The 13,545-nt window shown below is 36.5% G+C and overlaps 1 protein-coding gene across 1 annotated transcript in view; it reads left to right on the plus strand.

Annotated features, from left to right (window-relative positions):
- The window catches only part of FSIP2 (fibrous sheath interacting protein 2), a 104,187-nt gene that overhangs the window by 52,039 nt on the left and 38,603 nt on the right, over positions 1-13,545 (plus strand). Inside the window, exons 15-16 of the mRNA XM_025404893.1 lie at positions 4,724-4,760; positions 7,071-13,506. Of these exons, the coding sequence (XP_025260678.1) occupies positions 4,724-4,760; positions 7,071-13,506 (6,473 nt within the window). The remainder of the gene's footprint in view (positions 1-4,723; positions 4,761-7,070; positions 13,507-13,545) is intronic.

Consider the following 13,545-nt stretch of genomic DNA (forward strand, 5'->3'; position numbering starts at 1 on the left):
GAGAGAGGGCATCCCTGTCTTGTGCCAGTTTTCAAAGGGAATTTTTCCAGTTTTTGCCCATTCAGTATGATATTGGCTGTGGGTTTGTCATAAATAGCTCTTATTATTTTGAGGTACGTTCCATCAATACCGAATTTATTGAGCGTTTTTAGCATGAAGGGCTGTTGAATTTTGTCAAAAGCCTTTTCTGCATCTATTGAGATAATCATGTGGTTCTTGTCTTTGGTTCTGTTTATATGCTGGATTATGTTTATTGATTTGCGAATGTTGAACCAGCCTTGCATCCCAGGGATGAAGCCCACTTGGTCATGGTGGATAAGCTTTTTGATGTGTTGTTGAATCCGGTTTGCCAGTATTTTATTGAGGATTTTTGCATCGATGTTCATCAGGGATAATGGTCTAAAATTCTCTTTTTTTGTTGTGTCTCTGCCAGGCTTTGGTATCAGGATGATGTTGGCCTCATAAAATGAGTTAGGGAGGATTCCCTCTTTTTCTATTGATTGGAAGAGTTTCAGAAGGAATGGTACCAACTCCTCCTTGTACCTCTGGTAGAATTCAGCTGTGAATCCATCTGGTCCTGGACTTTTTTTGGTTGGTAGGCTATTAATTATTGCCTCAATTTCAGAGCCTGCTATTGGTCTATTCAGGGATTCAACTTCTTCCTGGTTTAGTCTTGGAAGAGTGTAAGTGTCCAGGAAATTATCCATTTCTTCTAGATTTTCCAGTTTATTTGCATAGAGGTGTTTATAGTATTCTCTGATGGTAGTTTGTATTTCTGTGGGGTCGGTGGTGATATCCCCTTTATCATTTTTAATTGCGTCGATTTGATTCTTCTCTCTTTTCTTCTTTATTAGTCTTGCTAGTGGTCTGTCAATTTTGTTGATCTTTTCAAAAAACCAACTCCTGGATTCATTGATTTTTTGGAGGGTTTTTTGTGTCTCTATCTCCTTCAATTCTGCTCTGATCTCAGTTATTTCTTGCCTTCTGCTAGCTTTCGAATGTGTTTGCTCTTGCTTCTCTAGTTCTTTTAATTGCGATGTTAGAGTGTCAATTTTTGATCTTTCCTGCTTTCTCTTGTGGGCATTTAGTGCTATAAATTTCCCTCTACACACTGCTTTAAATGTGTCCCAGAGATTCTGGTATGTTGTATCTTTGTTCTCATTGGTTTCAAAGAACATCTTTATTTCTGCCTTCATTTCGTTATGTACCCAGTATTCATTCAGGAGCAGGTTGTTCAGTTTCCATGTAGTTGAGCGGTTTTGATTGAGTTTCTTAGTCCTGAGTTCTAGTTTGATTGCACTGTGGTCTGAGAGACAGTTTGTTATAATTTCTGTTCTTGTACATTTGCTGAGGAGTGCTTTACTTCCAATTATGTGGTCAATTTTGGAGTAAGTACGATGTGGTGCTGAGAAGAATGTATATTCTGTTGATTTGGGGTGGAGAGTTCTATAGATGTCTATTAGGTCTGCTTGCTGCAGAGATGAGTTCAATTCCTGGATATCCTTCTTAACTTTCTGTCTCGTTGATCTGTCTAATGTTGACAGTGGAGTGTTGAAGTCTCCCATTATTATTGTATGGGAGTCTAAGTCTCTTTGTAAGTCTCTAAGGACTTGCTTTATGAATCTGGGTGCTCCTGTATTGGGTGCATATATATTTAGGAGAGTTAGCTCTTCCTGTTGAATTGATCCCTTTACCATTATGTAATGGCCTTCTTTGTCTCTTTTGATCTTTGATGGTTTAAAGTCTGTTTTATCAGAGACTAGGATTGCAACCCCTGCTTTTTTTTGTTCTCCATTTGCTTGGTAAATCTTCCTCCATCCCTTTATTTTGAGCCTATGTATGTCTCTGCGTGTGAGATGGGTCTCCTGAATACAGCAGACTGATGGGTCTTGACTCTTTATCCAGTTTGCCAGTCTGTGTCTTTTAATTGGAGCATTTAGTCCATTTACATTTAAGGTTAAGATTGTTATGTGTGAACTTGATCCTGCCATTATGATATTAACTGGTTATTTTGCTCGTTAGTTGATGCAGTTTCTTCCTATCATTGATGGTCTTTACATTTTGGCATGTTTTTGCAATGGCTGGTACCGGTTGTTCCTTTCCATGTTTAGTGCTTCCTTCAGGGTCTCTTCTAAGGCAGGCATAGTGGTGACAAAATCTCTAAGCATTTGCTTATCTGTAAAGGATTTTATTTCTCCTTCACTTATGAAACTTAGTTTGGCTGGATATGAAATTCTGGGTTTAAAATTCTTTTCTTTAAGAATGTTGAATATTGGCCCCCACTCTCTTCTGGCTTGTAGAGTTTCTGCCGAGAGATCTGCTGTTAGTCTGATGGGCTTCCCTTTGTGGGTAACCCGACCTTTCTCTCTGGCTGCCCTTAAGATTTTTTCCTTCATTTCAACTTTGGTGAATGTGGCAATTATGTGTCTTGGAGTTGCTCTTCTCGAGGAGTATCTTTGTGGCGTTCTCTGTATTTCCTGGATTTGAATGTTGGCCTGCCCTACTAGGTTGGGGAAGTTCTCCTGGATGATATCCTGAAGAGTGTTTTCCAACTTGGTTCCATTTTCCCCCTCACTTTCAGGCACCCCAATCAGACGTAGATTTGGTCTTTTTACATAATCCCATACTTCTTGCAGGCTTTGTTCATTTCTTTTTCTTCTTTTTTCTTTTGGTTTCTCTTCTCGCTTCATTTCATTCATTTGATCCTCAATCGCTGATACTCTTTCTTCCAGTTGATTGAGTCGGTTACTGAAGCTTGTGCATTTGTCACGTATTTCTCGTGTCATGGTTTTCATCTCTTTCATTTCGTTTATGACCTTCTCTGCATTAATTACTCTAGCCATCAATTCTTCCACTTTTTTTTCAAGATTTTTAGTTTCTTTGCGCTGGGTACGTAATTCCTCCTTTAGCTCTGAGAAATTTGATGGACTGAAGCCTTCTTCTCTCATCTCGTCAAAGTCATTCTCCGTCCAGCTTTGATCCGTTGCTGGCGATGAGCTGCGCTCCTTTGCGGGGGGAGATGCGCTCTTATTTTTTGAATTTCCAGCTTTTCTGCCCTGCTTTTTCCACATCTTTGTGGTTTTATCTGCGTCTGGTCTTTGATGATGGTGATGTACTGATGGGGTTTTGGTGTAGGTGTCCTTCCTGTTTGATAGTTTTCCTTCTAACAGTCAGGACCCTCAGCTGTAGGTCTGTTGGAGTTTGCTTGAGGTCCACTCCAGACCCTGTTTGCCTGGGTATCAGCAGCAGAGGCTGCAGAAGATAGAATATTTCTGAACAGCGAGTGTACCTGTCTGATTCTTGCTTTGGAAGCTTCCTCTCAGGGGTGTACTCCACCCTGTGAGGTGTGGGGTGTCAGACTGCCCCTAGTGGGGGATGTCTCCCAGTTAGGCTACTCAGGGGTCAGGGACCCACTTGAGCAGGCAGTCTGTCCCTTCTCAGATCTCAACCTCCGTGTTGGGAGATCCACTGCTCTCTTCAAAGCTGTCAGACAGAGTCGTTTGTGTCTGCAGAGGTTTCTGCCACTTTTGTTGTTGTTTACTGTGCCCTGTCCCCAGAGATGGAGTCTACAGAGACAGGCAGGTTTCCTTGAGCTGCTGTGAGCTCCACCCAGTTCGAGCTTCCCAGCAGCTTTGTTTACCTACTTAAGCCTCAGCAATGGCGGGCACCCAGCCTCGCTGCTGCCTTGCCGGTAGATCACAGACTGCTGTGCTAGCAATGAGGGAGGCTCCGTGGGCGTGGGACCCTCCCAGCCAGGTGTGGGATATGATCTCCTGGTGTGCCTGTTTGCTTAAAGTGCAGTATTGGGGTGGGAGTTACCCGATTTTCCAGGTGTTGTGTGTCTCAGTTCCCCTGGCTAGGAAAAGGGATTCCCTTCCCCCTTGCGCTTCCCAGGTGAGGCAATGCCTCGCCCTGCTTCAGCTCTCGCTGGTCGGGCTGCAGCAGCTGACCAGCACTGATCGTCCGGCACTCCCCAGTGAGATGAACCCAGTACCTCATTTGAAAATGCAGAAATCACCGGTCTTCTGTGTCGCTCGCGCTGGGAGTTGGAGACTGGAGCTGTTCCTATTCGGCCATCTTGCTCCGTCCCCCAGAAAACTATGTTTTTATTTCATTAGTGTGTGATGGTAAATCTAATAACACATGATAGAATATTGTCATACACAGAAAAGGAATGCATCTAAATCGGTATTAAATATAGCTAGAAACTTATTATTTTAACCCATAGTTACTGAATAATCATTCACATATTTTCTTCCTACTGTGGAATATGGGGAGGGGACAGTGGAACTGTGGCATTTGAACGAACAAATAAAAGATTTTCAGAAAGTTCTGGTCAGATGCCTTGCTACTCCATCAGGCCTTTTAGCAGTCACAAGGGACTCATCTGCCCCCTTCCTGCAAATCCTATATCCATTTTCAGAGAAACACAATGTAGGCATGGCTAAGGTGTGTTAGAAGTATAAGGATCAGAGAGGGACACTGTTTATGCAGCAGCCATACTCCTGTCCCCCTGGGTAATAAAGCACATTTCTAAAACTAGAGGCCAGTCTAAGGAGGAAGTGAAATAGGGGGGTTGGAAAAAATACTGTGTTCTTCATTTTGAATTTCTATAGAAAAACTCTTAGAAACAACAAAATGATTCTATAATTAGAAATTTTGGGAAAAGTTTTATAAATTTTTGACTCTGTGTAATAACTAAATGATCAACCTTTCTTTACAGGCAACAAAACATCCTGAAAAATTGCTTGCAAGAAAAAGTATGTATCATAAAATCCATTGATAAAGCAACATATTAGTCATAGTTTCTGAGGCGTCATAATAGAAAATATTTTGTTAACTAATAAGAATCATCCATTGATATTTGTTAGGCTTCCTTTTTGCCCTTTTTTTCTTCTTTGAAGTTTACTTTCAGTTCATTCTTATACTTTTCTGTGGTCCAAAATTGTTATCAAAAGATAATACTGACCCTTCAAGACAAGGTCTCATGGGTATAGAATGGTGAGATATTAACGGACCTAACCATCATAGGAAGAGAATCAAATACCACAAGCCTATTATATCATGGTAAGCCATTAATCAATAAGGCCTTTCAGATCTTGCTGGAGAACTCAGTAGTAGGTGAGTTGAGATGCTTGGATCTGTCTTCAGCAGTTTTGTGAAAAGGGACCTGGTCACCTGTGAGCTGAGACTTGGAACAGGCAAAGATAAGATAGTGTGTTTTTATGAGGCCTAACTCTGGATCTAGACTGAATGGTCAGGAAAGAGAAAGGATTTGAGGAACAACACATACTCTGACACACTATTTAACATAGAAACTTGCTCAGTTCACAGAATATGCAGCAAATACAAAAGCTTTGACCCAAGGGAATTTTTTTCAGTTTAATGTTGTAATAGAAAGCAATTAAAAACTAGGATTCTATCTATCATATTTCACTACAAAGAAAAAGTTAGAAATATATCCCTCTTTTGTATATTGAGGTTGGAATCTCTTTGCCACAACTAACTTAAGAGTAATAATGTAGGTTATTATTTATCATCTCTAGTAATAAGAAAAATGATGTATATTGAATTCTTAGTTTATAATTGGTATGTGTTGTAGTTGATTTAGAATAATTATCTTCTCTATAAACATTTAGGTATTGTTCTTAAATATTTGATTTAGAGTAAATTTATTTAAGACACATATTTTACAACATAGACTGTCATCTCAAAATATGTGTTTAATACCACTAACCCATTGTTCATACAATAAGTTAAAAATATGTTTGTGTATTTGGGGATTACAGCTGAATAAAATGGCCTTTCCTGGGGTGCTCCTCAAATGCTTTCAAGTGAGTCAGAAGAGAGTGTGCTGCATATATGTTAACTTTTCTTTGAATGTTTCTCAGAAATATGGATAATTTCAGACTAATTTAGGCAATATTTTGGGTGTGAGAAGCCTAGTTACAGGAATCCTTTTATGCTGAGACCTACATATCAGTCTTCTAAGCTTTTCTGCCAATTACTTGTGTTTACAAGCTGTATGTTTTAAGAGTTTTAACAATTTAAAAAGAGTACTACTTTATTATATGTAAGATGAGTTTTATAAGCACAAAATATATTTGCAGCTACTTAGTAGAGGTTTATAGAATTCTACAGATGCATTTATTTCTACCCATGGTACAGTTCAAATCTATGACAGCAACACTGGTCACTAAGGAAATGGTTATTCAAATCTGGTTCTTGGTTCCAGCTCAAACAAATTAATAGTCTAACTTTCTTAACCTTGTTCAGCCCTCCCTACTCTTTGATTCATGAATCTAGTTTGGCTTTTATTTTCTCTCTAAATTAATTTGTTACCTTACTTTAGTATCTGTTCTTAGCTTTCCTATCTAGGAAAATTTGTATTTATACTTTTTTGTTGGATACAAAGCCCATCAATCTATATAAAGCATTAGCTTTTATTTTTGCCTATCAAATAATTCTTAACAATTAACTTTAGTCATTCCTATATTTATAGACCACAGGCTCACCCTTTCAGCAGGGACTGGGAGAGAAAATGGTTTATGTTCCTTCCCCAAATCTCAGCTAGACAGATGTTTCTGAAAGCATCCACATATTTTTGTTTTGAGAAATCATCCAAATGATCTGTTCTGAGAAATATTTTGTTACAAATATTTAATGTATCTTTAAAAATTAGCTGGATCATAAACATCACATATTTTCTTTCCAAAATATTTGCATGTTGTGTGCCTAGACAGCAATTTAGTGATATTTTTCACAAAAAAAAATCATTTATCCTTATAATAAATGCCAGGGGAAAAAGAAACTTCAGAGAGACGGTGAATAAAATAAATCTTACTCAAAAAAGTACTTCACGGTAGTGCAGAATAAACCAACTAGAAATTCATCTTAAATTCTAAATTTCTAAACTGATATTTCTTTACTATTTTCTTTCATAAACCATAATGGTATTCCACGAATACATTGATATAAAAATTAAATGTTACCTTCTATCTCCAAAACGTGTTGTTAAAACGTAAGTTGTTACATGACTTTATTTTCATCTCTGCTTACCTCCTTTCCAGGTAACTTCTGAAGAACTGAATATTATAATTCAGAATATAATGACCTGGGTTGTGGCTACAGTGACCAGTATATTGTACCCAGCCATCACAAAGTATGAAGAAAGATTGCAAAATAATACATACCCAGTATCTGATGATTCCATCCTCTCTTCAGATAGTTCAAGTTTCTGTAGTACATGCAGTGAAGACTTTACATATAGAAGCTACACATCTGCAACAACGAAAACATTTCAGGCAGAACCCTGTGCATTTGTAGTTGACATGTCAGTAAGGAGACCAACCACGCCTATAAAACCTCATCATGCACATGTGGAAAAAACAGTTGTGGGGAAAACATATCACGTAAAAGGACAATCTATAACCTCTAAACTTAAATATAATAAAACCAACTTGCTATATTCATACCCTAAGCTCAGAAGTTGTAAATCAGATAGTCACCTTTTAGCATCATTTGAAACAGGCACAAAAAAATCTAAGGATGCTACCACTGAAACAGATAGCTTAGGGAGTTCATCGCGTTGTGATAAAACAGCAAAAGCCATGGATGAAATGAAGAATTTAAAAAATGTTTTTGTTAACTTTAAATGTTACTTGAAAAGGGAAACTGAAGTGATTTTAGAAAGCATTTTGCGAGAAATAATGTCTGATTTAACCCAGGCCATTCCCTCTCTCTCTTCTGTTACTGCTGAAGTTTTTGTTGAACAATGTGAATGTGTAAAAGAAGTCTTGCTTTCCAATGTTGGTATTTCCTCAGTTGCTTCTGAGATTGTGGAAAATATGCTTCAGAAGTTAGAGTCTGCAGTTGAGAAAAAATGTGTTGAGATGTTTTCACAAGATTTGTCAGTCGACATTAAACCAAGTTTAGCAGCCAGTGATGAACTTCTCACATCATCTAATGGAAAACCTTTGAAAAACTCAAAGCTTCATACTTTGGACCCAATGTGTGATATTGCAGAGGACATGGTGCATGCCATTTTAGAAAAACTAACGACTCTTGTATCTTCTAAGCAAAATGAATTTCTTCATCTTAAAGACACAACTAAGCTTTCCTGCCAGCAACATAAGACAGACTCAATATGTATGTTCCTTCAAAGAGCTGCCAAAAATAAATCTAGTCTTGAATCTGATGAAGCTAGTTTAATTGTCAATGAAGAAGTACAAAATTTAATATCAAATATTTTTTCCCAGTCCTCTTTGGTTGGTTATATAGAGGAAGCAATCAGTGCTATACTAGGTTATATACAAACTGAACTAAATAATGAGAGAATTATTGCATCTGAAGAAACAGTAGTATTCCTTCAGCTACTTGATGACATCCTTGTTCAGCTCCATCAGGAACCAGTAAATGAAAGTTTTCAAAAAAGTAAGCAACGGCAACCCAGAATAAGTAGTCCTTCTGACACCAAAGAAAAGTACAGACTCACTGGCACTAGACTGTCAAATAGTCCTAGGTCTGGAAGACGATTTCCACCTATAAATGTTCCAGGCATGGTTCTTTATTCTGATGATGAAAATGAGGAAATAGAAAACATTGTAAAAAATGTGCTTGATTCAACTTTCAAAGACGAAAAAGTAAAATCACAAGAAGAGATACCTAATCATTGGTTTACAAAGGGAAACACTTGTTTTGAATACAAAAGAAATATCAAACCACCTACAAAGCCTGTTTCTAGAAACAAAGCTGCATTTCATGATTGGGAATTAAAGACTGAGCCACCATCTACTAATCATGAAGATATTTTAAAGAAAAACCTTTGTTTGAATAAAGACATTTCAACTTTCAGCCAAGATCAAAAGCATCAAATACAACAGGCTTCAGAAAACATAGTCACAAGTATTTTAAAAGAAATGCTCGAGGACATATCTTCTGTTCCTTTTGGTCACTTAGATAGCAAAACTAGCAATGAAGCTTCAGTTCTTGTTTCAGAAAAGCCTCAAGGACTGTCACATCAAGAATGGATAGACCAGATGTTTTCTGTTTCAGAAATCAGTACAGTGGCTCAAGAAATAACAGATTCTGTGTTAAACATACTTCATAAGGCATCAAACTACATTTCCAATACCACTAAAAGTTTCATTTCATCATCAGTTCATCAGACTTCCTTACATAATTCTGACACTGAACACGTAGTCAAAGAAGCACCAAATAAATGCCCATTAAAGACATGGTTTGACAGTGAAAAGAAAATGAAATATTTATCTTTATTTGATATTGATCCTGAAAAGCCTTCCTGGTTAAAATCTGGAAAAAGTGAACCTAAACCTATAGATGACATTAATGATAAGATCATTCGTACAATTTTTAAAAGATTGAAGTCATTTATTTACCCAAAATTGCATATGGGCTTCAAATCTTCATTACAATCTCAACTTAGTAAGTATACAGCTAAAATAGTAAACATTGTTTTATGTGCTATCCAGAATGAACTGGAACTTCACAAGGAAAACCTAAATCTTAGGGAGATTGACCATACAAACTCCCTTACAGATAAAGGATTTTTTGCTAGTACTGATAAAAAATTAGAATCTCTTGTCACGAGTATTGATGATAACATTTTGGCAAGTCCATTATTAACCTGTATTTATGATATATTATCAAGTGAAAATGCACATCAAAGAAGCATTTCATTCTCTTCTCGTAAGCCAAAGTCTGCAACTGACAGTGTTGATGTACAAAGCATTTTGCCACATAGGCAGGATAAAAAATCTTTTCACAAATATTTGGCTACTCCTTGTACTCTCCACAGTGTCAATGATGGAAAACATATTAAAGAGAATGCAAAATTGCAAGTGTTAGAAAGAATTGGGGAAACACTACATGAAATGTTAAGGAAGCTCCTGGGGACCCATCTTCATTCTCAGCCATCTTGTAGTCAACAAAGCAGAGATATGACAAATACGAATCAGAAAATGGTTGCTGCATTGCAGTCTAATATTCAGTTAATTTCTAAAGCCATTTTGGATTATATCCTTGCAAAATTATGTGGTGTTGACATGGATACCAGTTTTGCAAATTGTGGATTAAAAGCTGTCTCAGAGTCTCTTGACATTGACAACCCATCACTTGCTTCAATTATTGAGAAAATGGCCAAATCCACCAAAATAATCTCCAGCATAGTTTCCAGAAGGGTTCAGGAGGACGATAAAGAAGGGACTAAAAACGAGGCAAAGCCTGTTGCTCCTGTGTCTTCCAAAACACCGAGCACAAAAGAAATGCATCCAAATAAACTGAAAGCTGTAGCTTCAGATATTCTTAATATGGTTTTTGCTAAACTGGAAGGGTTTGCCAATGGACATTTAGAAATTTTGGGTGCTATTAATGATGGAGATAAGAAAAGCAATATGATGGACTGGGAATGTGAAAGCACCAATATTTCCAGAGACACACATGAAGCATCATTTCTGTCTGCTTTATATATGCATGCAAAGAAGGTATCAAGTGCTATTTTGAAGGCTATTCAAACAGAATTAAATGTGACCTCATCAGATTTGAAGACTAATGAAAAAAACCCACCACCTGAGACTCAAATTCTTAAGGATGTAGTCAAGTTAATTTTAGATGCAGTATCTTCTGATATGTTTAATGAAACAGAATCTGAAGGGGGAGGCATTGAAACTTATCGATACAGGCCAACATATGGAAAACTTCCTGGAGGAGCTGAATCAAATTCATTTCTAGATGATGATACACATACAGATAAAAAAATTATTGATGAGAGATCACCACAAAGAGAAGAAATGAGAACACATTCTCTTAAACAATGGGCTCTAGAAAAAACCTTAAACAAAATTGAAGTAAAACTCAAAGAACCACATATATCTCCAATTGCTCCCATTATAAGAAATATTTTGAATGAAATTTTTCAAAGTACTTTAATCAATCAATTAAATGTCCTTTCTCTCTCCCACTCTAATTTTAATGGCATGCCTCACAATGTTGATGAGACAACTCCCCAAACATCTGTTCAATTTATGGATAAAATGATGGATCCTTTACTGTCTGAAGCAGATATAACCATAGTAACAGATAATATTGTTAGGACAGTATTTCACAAACTTTATTCAGCTGCCATTACAGAAAGAAATATAAGGGAAAATAGGTATAAAACTATCACTTTTTCAGCAAATGTTTCTCTTCATGAACACACCTATGAAGGAAAGTCCTCTGTCACTGTGTTGGATGAAAATCCATGTACTTTTCAGTCTAGATTCAGTGTTGCTGACAAAGAAGCAAAGGTAAATCTAGCTGAAGATATTGTACAGGCAATATTAACAAATTTAGAAACTTTTGCTACTTCCAAAGTAAAATCTCTCTTTCGTTCCAAAGTCAACTTTACAATTCCAGTGGCTTTACCTATTCAGCAAGATCACAGTACATTGAGCAAAGCATTATCAGCCAAAGATTCATATTCTGACGAGCAATTTTCCTGTTTCTCAGTAGATCATACTAAGTCAGGAAAGACCAACTTGTGCCAACTGTCTTTTTCTAAATTAAATACTTATGCACTACAAGTGGCTAGAAAAAATTTGCAAGGAATCAAACATGAATTAGATAAAGAAAGGGAAAATCCTTTTTTAAGTCATGACATTGGGATTTCTGAAAGTATTGCAAGTCAAATTGTTGACGCATTGTTAGACATTATATCACGTAAAGGCAAATGTGACAAAAACAGTGCTGACAAAGAGATCGATTTAGATAAGCAAAAAGGTGTAATTGAAAAGCTGCTCAGTAAGACCGAATATCAAAAAGTACTTCAACTTCAAATACAAGATACCATTGAAGGTATCCTATGTGATATTTATGAAAAAACCCTGTATCAGAATAATCTCTCATTTGCCGCACCCACTCTGAAATGTAGCATTGCTGATAAACATTCAGAAGAAAATTCTGAAATGTTCATGGAGGGTGCAAATAAGATTATCCCTAAGCTTTCAGTTCCTAAATCAGATGTCATTTTGATATCTAATGATATAGTGAATATTGTTCTTCATAATCTCAGTTCTGCTGTCACACTTGTCATAAATGCAAAGAATCCTACTTCTGCAAGATTGCCCCTGACATTCTGTGATATGTTTCCAAAAACAGACTGTCAACAGCCTCTTAAGGGGTCAAAAACTGAAAGGGAAACAGAGTGTTTTTCATATTCAAAAAATCAGAAATCAGCTTATGCTGATAATAATCAGATAACTGTAGTAGAGAAAGAAGACACCCAGGAATCTGCCACTGACTCATGTGAGGAAAATGCTAACTTCATTACTAAAACTATTCTTAATCGTTTAGAATCTTTTGCCACAGAAAGAATAGATTCATTAATTACCCTTGCTTTCCAACATAAAGAAAAGTCATTTGTTATCCCAGAATTGGAAAATTGTAAACAAAATGACCGCATCCTTTATGATTCAAGCCAAATGGAATCAGATGTAAATGTCCTGAAAATATCAGCAACTGAAACCATTCTCAGCCAAGAGCTTACAGATTTCTCTTTTGTCAGTCACAGAAAAAAACTTGGATCCACAATTCACCTATCACAAGCTAGCCTTAAGACATATGCTGACATCATTGCCAGTGCCATTTTGAAGCTTATTAAAAATGACTTAGATGTAGAAATCCTAAAGATATATCCATATCAAAACAATATTTTGTTCCAAGAAAACATCATTGTGAGTGAAATTGTTGAGAGTATGATAAAGATGTTAGATGATAAAAGATCTGTAAAGGAAATTGGTTTTAATTCAAAAGAGAATTCTAACTTTTCACAATTAACTTTATCAAATGAAATATTGTTGGGGTACAAAGAGAAGGAAAGAAGTACCAATCAGTCTCTATTTACAAAGTATCCATTAGAACAAAACAAAATGACATTGGAAAACAAAAGGCAGATAATTGTTTTGGAAGAAATATTTATGAGAAATGGAGAACCAAAAAACAAAGAAAAAGGTGAACTGCTCAGTGCAGTGGAAGAACTTTTGAATAAGTTGTATCAAAGAGTAATGGAAGTCATAGGCCATTTGCCTCCCCTTAATGAAACTTCCAACTTTATAGCTAATTCTAAAATTAAAACATCAGACACAACACAGAAAAACAGTTTTCTATCACATATTAACAGTGTAGCAAATGACATAGTTGAAAGTGTTTTGGGGAAAATGTACTTGGTAGTTGTGACATCATTATATGAAAATAATAAAAGTAGGAGAGAAGTTGAAACGTCTAACCACAATGATTCCTTACCAATGAAACCATTAAGGTTTAGAGAAACTAAACAAGCAGGAAAAATAAGTAATTCCCCTAGATATGTGATACCACAGGCTTATTCTTATGTAGACAGTCAAAATATCTCTGTGATGGAAAACACCTTTTTGCCATATTTACCATTGCAAGTGAAGAAAGACTTAATTCAAATGGTTCTCAATAAGATCACAAATTTTGTCTCACTTCATCTAGAAGAGAGTTTGTCCCCTGAGTATTGTGCTGATA

This window comes from Theropithecus gelada, chromosome 12 (assembly GCF_003255815.1).
Source record: "Theropithecus gelada isolate Dixy chromosome 12, Tgel_1.0, whole genome shotgun sequence".
Lineage (NCBI taxonomy): Eukaryota > Metazoa > Chordata > Mammalia > Primates > Cercopithecidae > Theropithecus > Theropithecus gelada.